Genomic DNA, 20,026 nt, shown 5'->3' with positions numbered 1-20,026 from the left:
CTTCTTCTGCTTCCTTGAGTATCTTTTTCTTGGATTTGCCCATAGTGAACAAGTCGTAAGAAGACAAGAACAATTGATGCGTGTACGTAATACGCGTCTTGCCCTTTCATACCTCTATCCAGGCAGCCATTACTTACTCGTCTCCATGGCCAAGTCTAAATCGAAACAGGAAGAGGCCCTCCAGCTCCTCGACGACCTCGATTCCTTCACGCCTCTTCCAGAGGTATCGTCGGCGGGTACGGCGTCGCCTGGCGCACCACCGCCCAGTGCCAATGAAGGCGAAGCCGAGGTCCTCGCATTCCTGGACGAAATCACACAGAAGAGTTCAGAGCCGACACGCTCGACGACAGCGCATCTAGAGCGTCCATCATCTCGTTCTGCGACTCCGACTCTCAGGAAGAGTACCGAAAGAGTTCGTCTTGGGAGTTCAGGGCTGTCTGCAAACGCGACTTCTCCTTCTCCAGCACCTGCTTCCAAACCCTCTACGCCGCCTGCAGCCAGGTCACAGGCTCAAGAGACGCCTTCTTCAACCGGTGGATGGGGCTGGGGCTCGATGTGGACCAGCGCTTCGGCTGCAATTCAGCATGCCAAGACGGCAGTCGATGAGCAGGTCAAGCATCTACCCAATAATGAGCTGGCCAAGAAATGGGGAGAGGATATGCTCGAATATGCGAAGAGTGCTCAGCTGGACAAGCTCGGTGACTGCTTTCCTCCTGAGCACTATCGATACATACTAATACATCATTAGGCCAGGATTTCAAACGTGTAGGCTTGTCGACCCTCACGGATATTCTGAATGCTGTGGCCCCTCCCATCTCTGAACATGAGATAATACAAGTATGGTTGAGCCATGACATGACAGGCTACGATGGAGTTGAGTCGCTTGTGTACCGTTCTCTTGCCAGAGTGGGTCTTCGTTCTCCGCGACGAGATAGTGGTCACTAACATCGCTTTCCACGGTAACAGATTATGGAGCAAGTGGAGGGCGGGGATCTCATTGTTAATAAAGGAAATGAATCCCGACCTAAAGATGGCACTGTGGAAGGCCGAGAGCTTAACGCCGTAGAAGGATATGACGCTGCAGTGAAACTTGCACAGGTACAGTCTCAACTTGCACGTACATCAGCGATCTTCTCATTACGTGCATAGGCAAACCTCGATGAGATGATCAAGATGAAAGACGCGCAAAAACCCAAGTCACAGCCGTCTGCACAGACTCCCGTATCCTATTCATATGTGTACCTTCGCGTGCAACCGTTCCTCACTTCGTACCCTGTTCCTTCCAAACCAAAGTCTGATGCGCCTTCCGCATCCTCACCTGCGGAACCTTCTACCCAGCAACATCTACAGTTTTTGCTCTATTTCTCTGACCCAGCTCTCAATTTGGTACATACCACCATAACACAGAGCGTCCCGGGCGCATGGCTTACCCTCTGGGATGAGTACGAGTGGGTTGAGGACTTGGTCGCGGAATCACTGCGAATTGGCGTCGAGGTTGTTGGTCAAGAATATGTGGTGGCTAGAATGGGTTGGGCAGCTTTGGGCAGTAAGAAGGATGAAACTTCGAAGGGTGCTGATAAGACAGAGTCAAAGGATGGCATAGCGGAGGAGAATACAAATAACGAGGAATCCTGACTATTTGTATGATGTTGAAGCTTGCTAGAATTCTCTTATCAGTGTAATTGTATCCGAGCCTCTTACGATTTGGAATAAGGAATAGTATTTTATACGTAGAGTTCTACATCGCGTACTGGAACCTACTTCACTTCCTCTACTTTCGGCGGGGGCAACGGCTTCAGATTATCAGGCCTGGGTGCTTTGGTTCCATCACCGACTTGCTCCCAAGGAGAAAGTGATTCGAAGTTTCTTATTCAAACATTTAGTACTGATAAACGTGAAGGACATTATGACATACCGGAAAGCCTGAGTAAGTTGAAGGGGCTCATAGACAACGCGTTTACGTTCTTCATCATATCGAAGCTCAGTGTAGCCCTGACGCAAAGTAAACACAAGACACGCCAGTAATTAACAAACTCTCACAGTTAGCGGGAAGTCTTTGCGTAGAGGGTGGCCTTCAAATCCTGCATTCCTGTTAGCAGATATACTCAGGTAGCCAGATTCACGGGCATACCATAGTCAGTGAGAATACGGCGACTGGAAGAATGAGTCAGTGATCATGAAAGAAGTCATAGAACAGACCACGTACAGATCAGGATGGTCGCTAAAGAATATTCCAAAAAGATCCCAAGCTTCACGCTCATACCTGTCGAAAGGATAATGAATGGTTGAACATCACAGCGTCAAGTCGTAGACGCACCAGTCAGCGCCCCGGAAGATTTTCACAGCACTAGGTACGTAGTCTCCTTCTCCGGCGTACGTCTTGACCCTGATTCTACCAGCCTGCGCAACACTGAGAAGGTGGTAGACGACTTCGAATCTCTTTTCCCGTTCAGGATAATCGGCACCACTGATATCCATGACGCTCTTGAACTGGCACTGGGCATGGTCGCGGAGGAAGGTCAGAACGGGAATGACGCCGGAAGGCGCGGTGTACAACGTCAACTCGTCGTTGAGCACTGAGAACTGCTGGATGAACTTGGGTAGACATTGGGTGAGGTAAGAGCCATATGTATGTAGAGCCTCGGCGGTTTGAGCGTATTTAGTGATGGCGGGATTTGGGGAGGTAGGTTCAGTGAAGGGTACAGCGGATGCTGTAGAGGACGTTAGCGACGACGAGAAGGGCGGCGAGAACGATACGGACCTCTCGAGGACGATGACGACTGGATGTAGCGGGGAGGATAGGGATAGGCAGGCCTTAATGCGACGGCTCTGAGGGCCTGGCGTGAACGCACCGCGACTCGGGAAAGCATTGCTGCTGGTCAAGTTGTGTTCGGACTTTGCCGGGTTCCAGCCTGTCATGTCTCTACTTCGTCCTCTTGCCCTTGCCACCAGCACACGCTATTTTTCTACCGCCATCCGTCGTACCAACAATGCACTCCGTTCCCGACAACTGAAAACATTCCTCTATGCAGGCACAGCCTTGCTGGGAGGCTCTCTTTTCTTCGGGTCAACCATCCACCTGGACGCAGAGACTCAAGTATTAGCTATCGACCAAGAGACGATCAGTGTGCAGGCATCCTTCTCTCTTCAGTTTCTTAAGGCTTACATTCGTCGCAGGGGACCCCGCTACTGGCATTGAGTTTCCGACTACTCTGCGTGTGACTACCAAAGTCAAGACGCCTCTGTTGTCCTTGGTCGGCGTTGGCGTTCGAACGGTGTCTTTCCTGGGTATAAAAGTATATTCTGTAGCTTTCTATGCAGACCTGAACAACCCAGAACTAAAGGTCATTTTATTTCATCCTTCGTTTGGACGTGAATTAAATCGACGTCGCCTAGATAACCGATTCTATGACTCCGGATGAGAAGATAGATCTCATCGTTAGAACATGCGCATGCGTGATTCGAATCGGTATTTATCCTTCTCTCTTATTTTTCCCCGACTGAATAAACGTCGTAGTGCCGACTCGAAACACGTCCTTCACGCACCTCCGGGACGCCTTCGTGAGAGCTACCGGAGAGCGCATGGTCTTGGGGCGCAAGAATGGCACGCTTTCTGAAGAGGAAGCAGTCCAAGTGGGGCCGCCTTTGAGAAAACTAAAGTCTCTGTTTCCCAATTCACCGTTGAAGAAGCATACACCCCTTGATATCTTCCTTGCTGCGCCAGTTCCAGGACGTCATCGCGCCTTGATTTTCCGCGATTTGGGTGGTCTTGAAAGCGATTGGCTTGCACCAGAATTCATCCTGCATTACTTTGAAAGCAACGGCGTGAGCCCACCGGTAAGCTCAATTCATTCAGAGCGAATCCCTTCAATTACTTATGATAACCAGCTCAAGCAGACTGTTATTGCGCGCCTTAAGGACTTTGTAAAGTAGGAAATGTAATAATTGATCTCCCTAATTTTAACCTATCAAAAGAACCATATCATTGCCAAGGCAGATGACTGCTTGCTCAGCTGTTTCCTCCTTCGCTTTCTGTCGTCTTTGTTTCTCCGTACACAAGAATGCCTTCATACAGTTATCTCAGCAGTGCGTTGCTATAACCAGTGTGAACCACCGTCTGATCTAGAAATAGAAGAACAAGTCGACCACTTTCTGGAGTACGGCTATATCGTTATCAAGGATGCTTTCACTAAGGAAAAGGCTGCCGAATGGACCAAGGGCCTCTGGGTCCGGCTTGGTTTGGATCCTGACGATAAATCGACGTGGGATCGTGAACGCATCCACATGCCTGTTCATAAAAGAGAGGAAGTGACCACTTTTTCCCCCAAGGTCAAAATGGTCTTTTCGTCTATCCATATCACTGATTGGCCATTAGGTTATGAACGCCATGGTGGATTTGCTAGGAGGTGAAGATCGTATCGATCTAGAAGCATCTACATGGGGAGATGGTTTCATTATTAACCTCGGCACTCGCGATGGTACCCATATCGATCCTCAAGATCTCGATAATTGGCATGTCGATGGGGACTTTTTCGTAAGTAGTTTTTGAGCCTCTCGACACCGCGAGCGCCGACGGCTCATATCAGGTCCACTAGGTCCACTATTTTGACTCGCCCGAACAAGCTTTGGTTGTCATTCCTATATTCTCTGACATTGAATCCGGCGGCGGAGGAACAATGATCTCACCTGATAGTATAGGCTGTATCGCCAGGTATCTTTGGGATCATCCCGAAGGAGTCTTGCCCACAGGTCTGTCATTCACACCGTCGACATCGAAGAAGACCAATGTCAGGGACGACCCTGGCTATTTCTCTTTCCTCGCGGAGATCAAGGACTGTTCTCAATTCGTCGAGTTAACTGGCAAGGTTGGCGATGTCGCCCTACTCCATCCCTTCATGTTACATTCCGCCTCGAAGAATCCGTTACGAGTGCCTAGGGTTATCATCAATCCACCAGCATCGCTGAAGGAACCATTCAGTTACAGTAGGGTGATTGCTGACGATTATAGTTTGGTTGAGCGAAAGACGCTGAAGGCTCTTGGTGTGGAGTCGGCTGTGTTCACTCCCACGACGGAGAGGCGCCGAGTTGTGCCAAAAAGAATTGCTTCTCATGCAAAAGCTTTGGAGGAGGAGAAGCAGCGACTAGTCGACGCCGGACTGGTATGAAATGGAGACAGGTCGGCTGTAGTTGATTGAATGATTCTAATGAGATACACAATGTGGAAAAAAATGTGTCTATAGCTTGGTAGGAACCTTCACTTGTTCGGCAGGCCCGCGTATATTTGCTCGGACGACGCCTTCTTGCGTTGTAACAGCAACTAGGGTTCCACGGCGGGTAAATATCTCGGGTATAATGTCAGACAAGCCTGACGGTTAAGCGCGGTTGGCTTACCTGTCCTCTCATGACGCCGCGGCCTGAGGAAGCCCTTGGACATTCCATCTAAGCAATCGGCATCACACATCTCAGTTCCTTGTAGAAGAAATGGACTCACTGTGTATAGCAGCCAATCACCGCAGTCAACGGTATCGCTGTTGACAAGGGAGGAAGGATGAACACTGGCTCTAAATGGGTCAAACACGGACTTACTCGTAAAAGTAGATAGCATGGTCGATTGTGGACTGGGACAGAATTTATGGGTGATGGTTTCATTCATTGGATCCTGAACTCACAGACATAGCCAATGCATCAGGACCTTTTGAATAGCGTGCTAGACCTAAAATTCTACCCGCGACGCTGATGCTTGATTCACGATAAGACTGTCATGTCAGAGCATTGGAACCAAAAGAACTTCCCAAGAACTTACAAGTACAGATCCGATAGATATGCGAGGATACACTGAGTCAACGATTAGGAAAGGCTACCTTGTACGTTGAATTGCACCATGTACCTTTTGAAAATGCGCCTCATACTGTGGAATATTCTTTGCTTTCATCCAATACATATACCTAGTACTGCCTTCTGCAGTTATTTCATGTTCCTTCGCCCGTTTGATAGCAATAGGACTTTTTGTCCTCTCCTGTTCACATGAAACTGCATTAGTTCAGAAGAGGATATCACAATCAAAATCATACATCCGCATATAGTTTGAGGATATGCTTAATTCTTGCAGTCATGTTGTCTCCATTGCTATCCCTGAGCATATGGTCTTCTTCCAAGTCGCATTCCTCTGGGGTTGGAACGTCAGGCATGGACCACTGGTGCGATGGCTGCCAAGGTTCAGGCTTTTGAAACGAGCACATCAAAATGAATATCATGGATCCATTCTGCACGGCTTTGACGCATAGAGAGGCGTAAGACCGTCCTTGACGGAGGCGCTCGACATAGTAAACGATTGGTGTGGCAGGAGATGCGCTTGTGAGAAAATAACACTGAGATCAATAAATAAGCAGGTTTAAGGAGACATATGTGAGAATAGCTTACATGTAAAGACTTGGATAATCGACGTTAGCGTAGGTTCGGCATGGTGACAATATGACATACATGCAAGCCGTATGCTGGATTTACGCAGTTTGTAGCAGAAACTAGAGCCTGACTGATCACCTGTCTGTAGAAAACAGCCACCAGAAAAGTAAATACGTGTCAAATCGTCTGACCCGCCAGTCGTACCCTCCAAAGACACCGCGAGCACGGGTGGGCATCCAAAGGGATTTAGAGCGAAAAAGGTTCACCTCGAGCCGTTCTACCTCGAGCGCAGTAGATATTTGCTCGTGCTCTGCTTGGTCATTGAGAGACGAATCGTCCATGTCGGCGGAAGGAAGGGAAAAAATTGTTTACAAGCTCATACTTAATTTATTTATCTCGACATGTACGAAACCCGGTACCGCCGTCAAAATACCGCCAATGAGTTAACCGGTGCCGGATCCAATATTCACAGTTCTTCAAATTCGTACACAAATCCACATTCATCACACGTCTGTCTTGTAATCCCATCAGCTCCTCGCTCTGCTGGCCCATATTCATGCACATGCTCTTCGTCCTTTCTTCTCTGCCATATCCCTTCCTTTGTTCTTCTGCGAAGATCCCTCAGTCCCTGCTCGAACTTCTTATTTTTCTTTCTCTTCTTTTCGGCCACTCGTCGTTCGTATTCCGCGTCTAATTCTTCCGGAGACCCCCATTTCTTCCATGTGAAATCTTCGACCTGGCAACGGAGGAATAGCATCATATTAGCAAACGTAGCTTTGTGAGGGTTCGCCTTGAGCAAGTGCGGTAGAAGTTCTTGGTCGCGTAGTTCAGCTAAAAGACTGTAAGAAGGCCATTCAACGCTGGGTTTCGACACAAGTACCGTCTGTCAGCAGATAATCCTACAGGGGATGGTCAAGAATCAGGCAATAATAATGTCGCAAGCCACTTCACCTCTTTACATTCTGTCTTGGTGAGAAGACTGTATTTCTCCGGCTTTTCGTCTTGGCATCGTTTGCATACTAAGCATTTGAAAATTTTCTTATATGTATGGTCGATATCTATGGTTTGACATTCGCAGCATTTTGGGTTCAAGTCGGGATTTAGTGAGATAGCTGGACTCGAATCAGATTCTGTTGGAAAGAAGAGTGCCTAAGCGCACCCGGCTCCTGGTTCTGTCTTGCCCTCTGCCTTTCCCGTTCCTTCTCCTTTCGCCTGACCTCCTTGTCGGCATCTTTATCGTCTTCGACAAGGAAGCCGCCTTTTGAGTTTACCATTTTTGATAAGTCATATTCAAAGTATGTGCCAAGCCGCGAGTCGCGCTGCAATGGCCGAGCCGAAGATCCTGCACTGTTACGCGAGTTTGAAGTGAAAGGTATTACTCCTATAGGCCGCTTTTTATTGCTGTTGAGTGCCGACGAGGTGGATATTTCCTCTTCACGTTGGCGTTGCTTCTGCTTCGCTGCAGATTATGCATATTAGGACAAGCAGACAATCAACCTTTGAGAACATACAGTATACCTTTCAGACGATTGAGTTCAAACTGTCGAATTTGCTCGGGAGTAAGTGGTGTCGGCATAGCTTTCGGTGGAGAAGTCACTAGTCTGTCAGCCATGATGGGCGAAGGCAAACACAGTTGAACTCATCATCGGGCCGATTGATTCTCATTTGACGTCGATCAGTCACGCGTAACGCATTTTTAGACAGCCTTGCTCACTCACAAGACTTTCGACAGCAAATTAAGTAATGGTAGCTTATAAGATACATACACATTAGCACATGTCCATAAACATACAAGAAAATTATCCTTCTGTCACAACTACCATAGCATCGTCAGGCATCTGCTCGATTGGAATTGTTGAATTATCTCCATTTTCGTTGTCACCATTTGATGTTGTATCCGAGGTAGGCGTATCAACCTCCATTTTCGTCGAGCTGGCCAAAAATCTGGCGATAGTGGTCTGTCCACTCGGACCGGCGTGTGCAGCGGTCGGGCCCGCAGCTAATATTCCTACACTCGGCATTCCGAACTTTCTCCCCACCGAGCTACTTCGTTCTCTCGATCTACTTCTGTGCTCTCTATGGCTCGCATGATTCCTTCGGCCACCCTCTCCTTCATCGTCAGAGTCCGACAGCTCACCGTCAGCTTGCCGTCGGGCATCTAACAGTCTCTGAGGTCGGCGTATATCCGTCGGGATGAGATCGTCATCTCGGTTCAAGTCATCCATCTCGATATCTATTGGTAACATCGGGATATCTGTTGCAAGGCATGATAAGGTCTCCGCGCAGCAATCTTGAAAACCAGAAGAGCTATACCTTGCATTTGGACACTTGGCGGCCCACCGGTATGTCTGAGGTTTTCCATGACTATCCGTTTGACACGGTCCAGGTATGCACGGGTGTTGAGGTCGTCTGCATTTGATGACTTGACATCGAGCTGATAGTCTGGTCCAAAATATTCGTAGTACTCATTAACAGGTATATCTTGAATTGTTTCAACATCTTATAGCTGTATGGTAGATATCGAACGCACCTGGTCCTAATTCAACACCCGCTGCCAATCCCGTTTCGTAAGCCCATGCACGACTAACATTGCGCATGGTGTATCCCCCTCCCCCGAGGAGCAGCAGAGGCTTGTTGAAGGACTTCACAAATTTTACGCAGTTGGCGTGACCTCGCATAGAGAGATTGAGGCATCCAAGTTTGTCTCCTGCAAGGGAGTCGGTACCACACTGCAGCACTATTGCGGAAGGATTGTATGACTCCATAACCTGTCTTATGACCTAGACGCGTGCTATGAGACTCCGGCGTCGCATGATTAGAGGAGAACTTACAGGTTCGAAGACAGACTTGTAGTTCTCATCCGAAACCCCGTCTCGGAGAGGGAAATTGAGAGCATAATATTTGCCCTTCATAACACCAATGTCCTGTGGACGCGTTGAGGAAAGATCTTTTTACGCGACACAGTATTACACGTACCCTTAATTCACCTGTCCCGGGAAAGAATTCGCCATATTTATGGAAACTGCAAGTCATGACACGGTCGGTAGTGTAGAATGCTTCTTCCACACCGTCGCCGTGATGTGCATCAATATCAATATACAAGACTCGATTGTGGTACCTTTGTGTAGGCTTCAGCTGCTGATGGTGATTTCGAAACAAAAAAGGCATGCCTCAATAGTTCCAATATACCCAGCACGATATCTGGAAAGAGTCAGTCACGGTAGGAGTTGCGAGTGTAGGACTTGCCATTCACGTAACAGAATCCGCTGGCCTCACTCTTCTTAGCGTGATGCAACCCTCCAGCCCAATTCACGGCGATATCGCACTTGTCTCGACTAAGCCGGGCAGCACCCTCTATGAAAAATCAAGCCGAACATTAGACAGCTGGAACCCGGTCCAGTAATGAAGGCGACCAACCCATAGATCCTCCTGCTGATATTGAACAGTAATCGAACAACCCATCAAATACTGGACAGTCCTCTCCGACATTGTCTGTGTAACACAAACTCAGGCAATAGTAGATGACATGAGCATAGAAACAACACGAACATTTATGCTGCTCTTTTATAAACGAGTTCATATTGCTGGGAGATATTCGATTAAGAAAATCGACGTATTCGTCCGAGTGAAACTGTGTCATTTCACGTTTTGTAGCGGGTTTGGCGCGCTGGAGAGAAGAGGTCGAGAAATCAGCACTGACGCAGCAGAGAAACAACATGATAGCGCACGAAAATCTCCATTTTCTTATATAGTCCATAATTCATGACAAGTGAATGACACATTCGTATCCTGGTCGGCTTCATCCTTGACATATTGTGTAGATAGAGATCGGTTTTCTTCAGGTTAGACACTCACGGATGTCCTGGGCCATAATGGAATCCTCCGATATCAGAATCGAAGAAATAGCACTGAAAAAGGAAGGCCTTTATCAGAAAGGAAGGCTGACACAGTACTCAGGACATACGACGCGTTTCTTTTGGTTTTCGCCGTCCAACGGGGTCATCATGTTGGATACTTATTTGGTGTTTCGCCAATCGAGGGCCAATGGCTGTCGGCAGAGTAGGGTAAACAGGTGCAGGAGATGCCCAGATCTGTTGCGAGGGTGACAGTCGACTGAAGAAGTGCAGTGTACAGTTAAGCTTGAGATCTCGTGTTCAAGTGGGTCGGTATTTGTCACAATTCTCAAATTTCAACAAGTCAATCACTTGTACAACCGGAATTTTATTACTCATATACAGCTGCAACAGAACAAGAAAGCGAAAGAAAAACGTGTAGAAACAATCTAATACTTGGCCACGCCTAGAGGCGCCACGCGGTCTGTTAAGCTCAGTCAACAGAGGCCCACGGGTACGGTGGATCACCTGCCTTGGTAAAGAAGGGTCGAAGGGGCAAAGCCAAAATCATCTGATAATTTGATACCCTGAGAGAAGGTCAATGTCTCTGCAGAGTCCAGAAAAGTGACACTCACCAGCTCTCCTGCCATCACCCTGACCTGGAAGCAACATGAGCCTTTTTGGCAGTGACATAAAAACAGAAAGGACTTACTACTGACCAGTGATGAATGCAGTGCAGCCCTGCAAACCATAGCTACAATATATGGGATGAGATATGTTGGGCGATGGCGATATAACCAATCACTTACCTCTCTTCCGAATGTCGTTTCAAAGGTCTGCATGTGTGGGGTAACGGCATTGAGCGTTATTGGGGCCTGAAAATCGACAGTGGGCACTTTTTCTTCCAGAAGACGAATAGTTTCTAGCAGAGACTCCCTTGCTGCTGAGCGACTGCTTTCCATGGGGGTATTGCGGCTCCTTGTGTCATAGCAGAGGACATATGGAGGAGGTGTCGCAATGCATGCGAGGAGTAGCTCAAAATGATCTCTCGCGTGTCGAATATGTTTTCCTGCGTAAAATCAATACGGATGAGCAGAGACTAGTTCTGGTAAAAATACGAGCCTATTGTTGAGCCATGCAAGTATTGAGAATTGACGGTCAGCTGCTCATCCGACATGAGGTGATTGTCGAGGACATCGACGGCCTGCGAGAGCAGAATTTTCGAGACAGACAAGAGCTGGGCCACATTTTCAGGGAGATCCTGGAGGACAGACATGGTAGGGAGTGGTAATGATTCAGACTCCATCTTGCACGAGACAAAGGTCACATTTACCATTATGTACCATTTTTATACCCGAAAAAAACGTTCAAGTCGCATGTTGGAACGCGTTAAAATAGCGGACATCATACAAAGGTCGAATAACGAGAAGTGAAGGTCATGTCGCTTATACTTGGTATGACAGTAAAATATACATCGCAAATTTCTAAAAACATTGCTGTACCTGCTACCAAATTTCGAAAGGCCCAATGAAAAAATAGACATTCCGAACTCAAGGAGAGACGGATTCCGTCTTCCAGAGCATTGCCCGTCCCGCATGCGGAGGGTGAGAGACTGGGAAGGGATGGAAGGACCTCGACCCGTCGTCGTTGCTCTGAAAGATGGAAAAAATGCACAGCCACATCGCCTTGTCAAATTAAAGCCGGCCAAGAACTGGAATTCCATTACCCTGGGTTCCCTGCTTTCTTCCGTCTACCACATCCTCCGAAATGCTCACCGTCGTCCGGAAGGCTGGCGCTTTGGCTCGCGTACGTCGTCTGGCTCACTTTACTCGCTATCTGACACGTCTTCTAGGCTGCATCTGCAGGTCAGAGGCGTTTCCTTTCCATTCATGAATACCAGTCCGTCAACCTCCTCAATTCGGTACGTGTTATGTCTTCAGCACTTGCATTCTGCGAACCCTACTGTAGTATGGGATACCTACTCCCAAGAGCATCGCTGCAAAAACCCCCGAGGAAGCCTTTGAGGTGGCAAAGAACTTTGGTAAGCCTTCGTCCTTTAACCCTTTTCCGACATATCCTCAGTGTCGTGATAGGTACCGACAAGCTAGTCATCAAGGCCCAGGTTCTGGCTGGCGGTAGAGGTAAGGGCAAGTTCGACACTGGACTTCAAGGTGGTGTGCACATGGTTGGCAGGTAGAGCTACTTCGTCACTGTTCATGCCAGACACTAATCCTTTGCGCAGCGCCGAACAGGCCAAGGACTATGCTTCGAAAATGTTGGGCTCAAAGCTCATCACAAAGCAGACTGGTGCTGGTGGTCGCGTTTGCAACGCTGTAAGTCTCGGAACGTCGTGTCGAATCCCCACTTACACCCGGACAGGTGATGCTAGCGGAACGCCGTGATCCCGCGCACGAGTACTATGTTGCGGTCCTTAACGACCGTGTCTCCCAGGGTGTTGTCCTCGTTGCGTCATCGCAGGGAGGCATGAATATCGAAGAGGTGGCAGCGAAAGATCCTTCTGCCATTATCACGACACCTATCCCCTTCAAGGAGGGTCTTACTTCTTCAGCCGCTCTTGAAATTGCCAAGAAGCTCGGATTCAAGGAAGGAGCTCAACAGGAAGCAGCAGGCATATTCATCAACCTTTACAAGATCTTCAAAGACAAGGATGCGACCCAGATAGAAATTAACCCCATGGCCCTAACCAAAGACGGCCAAGTTCTATGGTATACTCGGGATCTCTTCTCATTATCAGATGTCCTAATTATCCCTCAGTATGGATGCCAAATTCGGCTTTGACGACAACGCCGAGTTCCGTCAACGCGACATATTTGCTCTCCGGGACATTTCGCAAGAAGAGGCGTCAGAGGTCGAAGCACAGAAGGCTAACCTTAACTTCATCAAGCTAGATGGAAACATTGGCTGCTTGGTCAATGGCGCTGGTTTGGCAATGGCCACCATGGATGTGCTCTCTCTACACGGAGGTAACCCTGCCAACTTCCTTGATGTCGGAGGGTAAGACTCAGTTGTCGTCACCAAGAGCTGTGTTCATCTTAATGTCTGCAGAGGAGCAACACCTGATACCGTGAAGAAGGCATTCGAGCTCCTACTCGCTGATCCCAAAGTGAAGAGCATATTCATTAACATATTCGGAGGTAGTTCACTCCTATACTGTGTTGATGTTATATTGATCACGTCTACCAGGTATCATGAGATGTGACTACATTGCTGAGGGTGTTATCAAGGCCACCAAGGAGCTTGCTATGAAAATCCCATTGGTCGTGAGACTGAAAGGTACCAAGGAAACAGAAGCCAAAGAGTACGTCCAAATGATCGCACTTGCCTCATGCAGCTTATCTCCGCTGCAGAATGATCAAGAACTCGGGCCTCAAAATTGTCGCCTTCGACCAATTAGACGAAGCCGCCGAGTACGCTGTGAAGGTTGCTGTTTAGATTCCTTCTACCTGTCTTTTGCACATTACGAATATCACATCTATCAATGCAATTTTTTCCAACTTAATATACTCTTGTTAGCATTGTTGGTGCTGTTCAAAATAAGGCATCGGAAAGTATAAAATTGAATGATATATATACCACTGAAGCAAGTATGTTAAAAGTATCAAAGTAAAGTTCACCAGGATGGCCGCATGAAAGAAGTCGAAGGTACCGGAGCATATGTACTCGTTGGCGGATGATGCGTCGGTGGAGGATGAGTTTGACTATTGTCATTTCTCATTTGATTCCGAGCAGGCGAAGCCATCATCACCGGACTCCCGTACATATTCGGAGAGGCGTGTGGGATTCCGGGGCTCATCATCATTGACATGCTTCTCCCACGGTTGGAGGCGGAATTTTGTTGAGGCGGGCTCTGCATATTCGGCACGACGGGTAGGTACATTGGCTGAGCACTTGGGGAATACGCCATTAGCTGCGGTGGATAAGGGGACGGAACGGGCCTCATCATTGCGCCGTGAGCCTGGGTCGTTGCGGGAGCAGGTAACGGCATCCATACAGCGGGTTGTCCATACAGCGGTGTCTGTCCGCTGACCTGCATCCGGCTGGGAACAGGACTATTCGTTATCGGATGTGAATATACGACGGGTGCTGGTGAGTGGCTCATCATCGGAGAGCCATACGGAGGGTAGGGAGCCCGCATATTTTGATTCGATGTTGGCAACGACATCGCATACCCGAAATTCGGAGCTGGACGTGCAACGGGTGCGGACGTAGTGGGAGGTGATATGGTCAGCTTGTGGTTAGTAGAGCCAGAGGTCGGTGGAACTTGTTGGAAGGCACGAGTAACATCATGCAAGGACATGCGGGAAGGCCCAGAAGATGATGTTGGGGGGGGAGTCGCTCCATCTTCCGACTTGACGTCTTGAAGAGTGAAAGGGACCGGATCGTCGGCGATACCTTCAAGGGAGTTCACGGGATGCAATTCAGCCATGTTGGAAGTTTGCGACCACACCGCCTTCAGATGCTCGGGGTCAGGACCTCGGCCTGACATATTCAGTGAAGATCTGCTCCAAGAACTGGATGGCTGAGAAGGCGGCGCTATTGAAGACAGGTCTGACTGAAAGGCAAAAATTAATATAACGAGATCCAAATGAGTTGCGAAACTTACCAAATCGTCCGGGGTGTTGCCAGTTTGAATGAGGCTCGATGACGATGCTGGCGTTGTATCTGTTCTTGGAATATGTTGCTCAATGGATGCGTTTGCAACACCATCAGGCCGAGAATCATTCAAAGCGCGACTTGCTCCTGCCATTGAACCATCCTTTGTCGGTAGCCGTGGTTCCTCCAGCTCACTTGTAACGATGAAGTTGACGAGAGGCTTCACATCGATGCCCGCGTCTAATACTTGAGAATCACGATAGAAAGCTACCGACGTCCCAGCAGGCATCTTCGGTTGTGGCTTGATCCGCGACACGTCCCCTTTCACTGAAGGCGCAAGAGACGAAGAGTTGGCCAAAGGCGATTCAGATGGTACCACGATAGAGGATGGAGGTCCTGGAAGGGCATTCGTAGGCAAGGGTGATGATTCGGGCTTTCTCCACGTTGAGGCACCATCAGCCATAGTAGGTTTTCCAAACGCGCCGCCGCCGTTCCCTTTCGAACCCAAATGGTTGCTCTCCTTGGACATTTGTAGATGCGCGCCAGCTCTGGGAAGAACGACCCTGAACTTATTCTTCCCTTTGTATGTAGGTTGTTTGCGATATAGAACATCGATCACTGTGAAATCGCGACGACTCATCCCTTCTACGGGTGGATCAAAGGATAGAATGTCCCACCGGACAGGGAATACTCTGGCAAGGTGAGATAACTGTTTCTTGCTAATAGCCTCCCTTACTATTGACGTCTTGGGCAACTTAACTGTAAAGGCATTCCAAGCAGGTTTTGGTGACCGCGGAGGTTCTGGCGCTGTGGAATGGAAATTTTCTCGCGGCTCTACATCAAGGTGTCGAGGTCGCAATGCAGGTGGGATCCATCTCTCCTTGGCCGTCTTCGAGTCCGAAGGACTTATCGGTTGTGCCGGTGGAGAAGGCCTCTTTGGTTCTGCTTCTGGTTCCTGTTCAAGCTGGAGCTGCACTGAAACATCTTTATCACTAGCCTGCATAACATCCAATGCTCCTTTGATACGAGACATGGCGTCGTCAAGGGCTGACATCGTGGCTTGGTTGTAACACTGATATTTGGATGATTTACTGGGGGATGTCTGCGCTGAAACGGACTGAGTGGATGAGGCCATTTCTGAAGGTGCCAGATGCGTTTGTTGCATCGGTGAGGGTGTCGATAAACTTGGATGCGTGGACGCTCCCGCCGCATCTTTGCCGCCTTTCCCTTCTAAGGACCCTCTTCGTCTCCAAGTATCCATATCGGCCTTTGACGATGAAGGAGTTTCGAAGTCGCCTGGTCTGTCGTCGAAGAAATCACTGGCGACAGGTCGCGATGGTTTTGATAGTGGCAGTCGGCTTGGATCACTTTTAGGTTCAAGAGGATCGGGAAGTCCGACAAATTTGCCCATATCAGAAAATTCGATGACTTCAAGATCTGCTTCGGAGTCTTCTGCGAGAATTTGCACATGTTCTAGAGCGGAAACAAAAGAAGGTCCGTGGGTTTGAACTGTCTGAGCATTCCGGCTAGTGGTCGCAGGTAGCAACATTGAAGGGGGAGGTAAAGGAGTAACATGGCTTCGCCACGATGCAGTTAAAGCTGCTGGGGCGGGGCCCGAAATGCTGGAAGACATTGACAGTCGTCTGGACACTGGTAGCCGTGTTCTATCCAGGCCTTTCAAAGAAGGTAGTCGTTGCATTGGTGTCTTCTCTGAAGCCGAAGGCTTCGTCGAATCGACAGAAAGAGCTGCAATATCAACTGATTTAATTGCATCTTCAATGACAGCAATGATTTCATGCTCCTGTAGAAACTAGGTCAGTCGCTAGTCGCTGTGAAAAGGAGTTATTCAACCTTGATAGCTTCTGAATCCGTCTTTGGTTTAGCTTCGTTCGCAAGCTCTGCAGCCTTGCGCCGTGCTCGCTCCTTCTCTTTTTCCCTTTCTTCCTCCTCCTGTTGCCGACGTTGTTTGGCTCTGGCTGCGGCACTCTGCATCACGTCTTTTCTGAGCTCATCAATATCTGGCCCAGTCAGTTGGGCGGCGCTAGGCTCAACGCCAGACGAAACAACGGCAGAAGACGCATGAGAAAGCACTGGAGATTGGGAAGGATGCCGAACGGAAGCAGCACTTGACGAAGATGGAGGGCCGGGAGGAAACCTCGACTCACGAGATGGCATACCTGCTTGACTTGCATTATACGAATGAATAGGGTAATGAGGAGTTGACTGCCGTTGGCCGAAGTCCCTTGATCCTGAACCTGGAGGAGGGGGTGGTCCCATATTTGACAGACGACGCCCACGGATTTCGCTTCCGTTCACAGAACCTGCCTGAGAGAATGCTGACCGTGGGCTGGGGGGTACGTGACCCATCCATGACCCATCCCTGCGAGAATAGTCCCGTTGCCTGTCAAAAGTACCCGAACCTGGAATACCCATATGCGCACGACCACGCTCGCCGCCCTTCTGAAGTAGCTGAACGTTGCTGTTCGAAGACGACGACGCTTCTCTGGATGTCTTAGTCTCTAGAACGGGAGCATCAGAATGAACTTTTTTCAAGGGGTAAGAGGTTTGTCCCTGTCGGTGAGAGCTGCTGTACGGTTCTAGTCTATTCGAACGTTCGTTGAAAAGCACTCGCCCACTCTCTTGTCCAGATTGAGACACATGAACGGTACTGCCTGGAGAAGTCGGACTGACGATAGACCCCCCACTTGGACCAGAATAGGGTGCTCCTACAGATGAAAGCGAAGAACTCTTTGGCCAACTTCGGTCGAAATCATCGGCAAATCTCTCTTCTTTACGAACAGAGAAGTTGGATCTTCCAATTGAAGCTTCACGTTCTCGCCTTGGACTGGTTCGAGAAGGTTCTCTGGAGCCGTTTAATGACGGTGTCGGCGGGTTCGTTGGTGGAGTTTCTGCCGTATCGACTTTGTATTGTCGTCCATCACCGAATTCGATGACACCGTCCAAGAAATTGTCATCATCCTCTTCCATCTAATGAATCCAGTTTAGTGGAATGATATTTTATGCTGAGAGACGTCAACACGAACTTCATCCCAATGGTGAGCATTTGGATCAAGATGCACACCTCGAAACGTATCAGCTTCCTCCAACCTTGCCTGTTTATGTGCCTCTGAGACTTCGGTGGATTCTTTCCCGTCCATCCCCTTAGCCTTGCGAGACACTTCAAACACGTTACATTTCGGTGAAGAGAATTATGAGCAAGTGACGAACCTTGGGCGACCTCTGCCGCCGTCGGGAATTCACTCTGAACGCGCACTCCCGAAGGTAAGGAATTGCTGCTTCTGAGATTTCCCCAAACCGACTTTCCGCTTGTCATCCCGTCCGTCTGTGAAATTTGGGTGGCTGCTCGGGGCTGGGGTTGAATCACCATTCCCGCGTGTGGAAGCTGCGGTGGACCAGGTGCAGAAGTAGCTGGCCCCTTGGGCTGCGATGAGGATGATGACTGCGTTGCGATGCCATTGGGGGTAGGTGTAGGTTGAAGGCCGGGTGCCACAGAGGAAGGTCGTGACCAACCAGGACCGGTGGTTGTTGAGGGCTGAGGTGCTGCGGTAAGCTTAGCAGTGACTAGTCTCGAGTGCGGATATGAAGATTGCACGGAGGGCCTTGCTATGGCAGAATGTATAAGTGTTTCATTTCATAGCAAAACAGGCATTGCGCACCAGCCGACCCTCCTGACTTTGCTTGTGAAGAAGATGACGAAGCCATAGAATTTGGGGCTGGCAAAGAGTTCTTTTCGAGGAACTTCTTGCTGATATTCACAGCACTGAATCGTTTCGGGTGAGGCGCAGCCGTAGTGCCATTTGAAGGCAACGGTGCGAGGTTAGGGCGTAAGGAATTGAGGGCAGAAGATGCATCTCCGTTTGGTCCTGCAGTCACTTTTGCACTTAGGAATTCCTTGCTGGAGCTTGGTTCTCCTGCAGGCGGTTCTGGGGACGGATTGACCAGTGATTTACTGGCGGAGACATCCTGAATACTTGGAGAATCCTCGGTCAAAGCTGGCCCTTGAGAGATAGAATTGGATGCATGCGTCTCCTTTGGAAACGACTCAGATATGACTGGTTCTTCGTTGTCGGTATTAGCCATAGACGCGTCACGAGACGCTGAAATGCTGGATGCGCCTGTACCAGAAGAGTACCTAGCCGAGTGTGAGATATGACTAACGAGGAAAGAAACGGTGGTGCCAAGCTGCGACGTTGTGTAGCTCGACAACGTACACGACGACGAACTCACCCGGTAGGATCTCCAGAAATGATCAAGACTAAAACCGAATCAACGGGGGAATGGGTTTGTCATTGTTAGAATTACAAGCTGCTAAAAGTAGAGTACGAAAAATATCATGTCATCTCAGCTAATTCAGCTTCTCTCCTATTTAGTCGATCTATCTCAGCATCCAGCGCAACATTGGCCATCTCTATCTGTAGCACATTTGATATGAGGTCTGTCCACCGAGTTTCCAGCGATGTCAGCTGGTTGCCCAATTCAGACTAGATAAGTGCTTCAGCAAGCAGTCCAAGAAGATGAAGGAGATTCCATTACCTGGTTATTTTTACGGCTACGGTTTACTTCCACTGTCAGCTCCTTCAGCTCCTCCAACGCCTGTTCTACCTGCTTGGCAGTATTCTCGAGAAGGTAGTTTTGCGTTCGCCATGCGTTCGACCCATATGTTTGTAGTAGAGTCATGTTGGTTTGCCTAAAATGATTATCGGTGGTGTGGTACCTATGGCAGTCACACGGCGTACCGTAGACGTTGGTGTTCCAGCTGAGAACGAGTATTTTGTATCGCCGCTTGCCATTCATCGTCTGTGCCGGGCAATGAAGGTGTCGGCAGTTGATATCGCAGAGTGTCAAGGGAAGGAAATGGCTGATGCGACTCGACGCGTTCAAGTTCTGCTTTGAGCAATGGATTCTTCTGCCAAAAAATTGAGACACCAAAGTTCCAAAGTCGCAAATGTGATATATATACCGAAAAAAGTTCATATGGTGGAGGCAGGCGTGAATGAACAGAGGTTGGTGGCTTTAATTGTCGCGCGAATTCTTGTTCCACCATCTGTCTAAGAGGAGGAAATTTTTCAAGGTCATCATCGTAGTAGGGTAGCGAGTCGTAGATTTCAACGGAAGCCGTGGACGAATCCGTCATTGTGAATAGGTGTAAAGGAGAG

At 48.9% G+C, this 20,026-nt stretch overlaps 10 protein-coding genes across 10 annotated transcripts; 4 read left to right on the top strand and 6 right to left on the bottom strand.

Annotated features, from left to right (window-relative positions):
* Positions 1-97: 97 nt before the first annotated feature.
* On the top strand, positions 98-1,757 carry BT62DRAFT_943093 (uncharacterized protein). Its single transcript, XM_043187863.1, has 4 exons — positions 98-698; positions 749-906; positions 967-1,098; positions 1,150-1,757. Exons 1-4 carry the CDS (start codon positions 146-148, stop codon positions 1,633-1,635), a joined length of 1,329 nt encoding a protein of 442 aa, XP_043043755.1. The 5' UTR covers positions 98-145; the 3' UTR covers positions 1,636-1,757.
* BT62DRAFT_991264 (NADH-ubiquinone oxidoreductase 30.4 kDa subunit) lies at positions 1,758-2,889 on the bottom strand (the record flags this gene model as incomplete). Its single annotated transcript, XM_043190273.1, has 7 exons — positions 2,762-2,889; positions 2,318-2,711; positions 2,207-2,263; positions 2,132-2,154; positions 2,041-2,081; positions 1,916-1,992; positions 1,758-1,866 (listed from the first exon to the last, which is right to left on the bottom strand). Exons 1-7 carry the CDS (start codon positions 2,868-2,870, stop codon positions 1,758-1,760), a joined length of 810 nt encoding a protein of 269 aa, XP_043043754.1. The 5' UTR covers positions 2,871-2,889.
* A 290-nt stretch (positions 2,890-3,179) lies between these two features.
* Positions 3,180-3,933, top strand: BT62DRAFT_884697 (uncharacterized protein; the record flags this gene model as incomplete). Its single annotated transcript, XM_043182804.1, has 3 exons — positions 3,180-3,344; positions 3,397-3,469; positions 3,518-3,933. Coding segments are annotated over 3 exons (654 nt in total), but the record flags the coding sequence as incomplete, so codon positions are not given.
* Positions 3,934-3,971: 38 nt separating this feature from the next.
* Positions 3,972-5,282, top strand: BT62DRAFT_927572 (uncharacterized protein). The gene is made up of 4 exons (XM_043185287.1): positions 3,972-4,086; positions 4,133-4,329; positions 4,376-4,534; positions 4,596-5,282. The coding sequence occupies exons 1-4, from the start codon at positions 4,062-4,064 to the stop codon at positions 5,163-5,165; spliced, it is 951 nt and encodes a 316-aa protein (XP_043043752.1). The 5' UTR covers positions 3,972-4,061; the 3' UTR covers positions 5,166-5,282.
* Positions 5,235-7,978, bottom strand: BT62DRAFT_978490 (uncharacterized protein; the record flags this gene model as incomplete). The annotated part of the gene is made up of 14 exons (XM_043189351.1): positions 5,235-5,342; positions 5,392-5,439; positions 5,492-5,528; positions 5,674-5,739; positions 5,804-5,835; positions 5,888-6,016; positions 6,072-6,368; positions 6,481-6,544; positions 6,607-6,715; positions 6,901-7,241; positions 7,264-7,301; positions 7,354-7,514; positions 7,562-7,861; positions 7,921-7,978. The coding sequence occupies 14 exons, from the start codon at positions 7,976-7,978 to the stop codon at positions 5,235-5,237; spliced, it is 1,788 nt and encodes a 595-aa protein (XP_043043751.1).
* Positions 7,979-8,131: 153 nt separating this feature from the next.
* Positions 8,132-10,566, bottom strand: BT62DRAFT_943076 (histone deacetylase). The gene is made up of 12 exons (XM_043187861.1): positions 10,367-10,566; positions 10,258-10,310; positions 10,131-10,206; positions 9,952-10,069; positions 9,820-9,894; positions 9,649-9,756; positions 9,573-9,603; positions 9,379-9,520; positions 9,234-9,326; positions 8,933-9,182; positions 8,716-8,883; positions 8,132-8,656 (listed from the first exon to the last, which is right to left on the bottom strand). Exons 1-12 carry the CDS (start codon positions 10,406-10,408, stop codon positions 8,202-8,204), a joined length of 1,611 nt encoding a protein of 536 aa, XP_043043750.1. The 5' UTR covers positions 10,409-10,566; the 3' UTR covers positions 8,132-8,201.
* Positions 10,567-10,615: 49 nt separating this feature from the next.
* BT62DRAFT_927569 (uncharacterized protein) lies at positions 10,616-11,562 on the bottom strand. Its single transcript, XM_043185286.1, has 6 exons — positions 11,358-11,562; positions 11,045-11,304; positions 10,948-10,989; positions 10,871-10,894; positions 10,768-10,822; positions 10,616-10,719 (listed from the first exon to the last, which is right to left on the bottom strand). Exons 1-6 carry the CDS (start codon positions 11,539-11,541, stop codon positions 10,685-10,687), a joined length of 600 nt encoding a protein of 199 aa, XP_043043749.1. The 5' UTR covers positions 11,542-11,562; the 3' UTR covers positions 10,616-10,684.
* A 422-nt stretch (positions 11,563-11,984) lies between these two features.
* BT62DRAFT_927567 (succinyl-CoA synthetase beta chain, SSC-beta) lies at positions 11,985-13,771 on the top strand. Its single transcript, XM_043185285.1, has 10 exons — positions 11,985-12,041; positions 12,088-12,156; positions 12,204-12,276; positions 12,329-12,428; positions 12,478-12,568; positions 12,615-12,961; positions 13,011-13,250; positions 13,302-13,390; positions 13,440-13,554; positions 13,604-13,771. Exons 1-10 carry the CDS (start codon positions 12,003-12,005, stop codon positions 13,686-13,688), a joined length of 1,248 nt encoding a protein of 415 aa, XP_043043748.1. The 5' UTR covers positions 11,985-12,002; the 3' UTR covers positions 13,689-13,771.
* BT62DRAFT_1072351 (uncharacterized protein) lies at positions 13,692-19,154 on the bottom strand. Its single transcript, XM_043178845.1, has 7 exons — positions 19,098-19,154; positions 18,527-19,002; positions 18,078-18,473; positions 17,894-18,027; positions 16,701-17,837; positions 14,860-16,650; positions 13,692-14,808 (listed from the first exon to the last, which is right to left on the bottom strand). The coding sequence occupies exons 2-7, from the start codon at positions 18,948-18,950 to the stop codon at positions 13,867-13,869; spliced, it is 4,824 nt and encodes a 1,607-aa protein (XP_043043747.1). The 5' UTR covers positions 18,951-19,002; positions 19,098-19,154; the 3' UTR covers positions 13,692-13,866.
* On the bottom strand, positions 19,131-20,004 carry BT62DRAFT_961992 (breast carcinoma amplified sequence 2; the record flags this gene model as incomplete). The annotated part of the gene is made up of 4 exons (XM_043188618.1): positions 19,131-19,351; positions 19,404-19,557; positions 19,607-19,776; positions 19,831-20,004. The coding sequence occupies 4 exons, from the start codon at positions 20,002-20,004 to the stop codon at positions 19,202-19,204; spliced, it is 648 nt and encodes a 215-aa protein (XP_043043746.1). The 3' UTR covers positions 19,131-19,201.
* Positions 20,005-20,026: the final 22 nt, after the last annotated feature.

The sequence above is a fragment of the Guyanagaster necrorhizus genome, assembly GCF_019112545.1.
Source record: "Guyanagaster necrorhizus MCA 3950 unplaced genomic scaffold BT62scaffold_4, whole genome shotgun sequence".
In the NCBI taxonomy this organism is placed as follows: Eukaryota; Fungi; Basidiomycota; class Agaricomycetes; order Agaricales; family Physalacriaceae; genus Guyanagaster; species Guyanagaster necrorhizus.
This window is presented reverse-complemented; position numbering and strand designations above follow the sequence as displayed.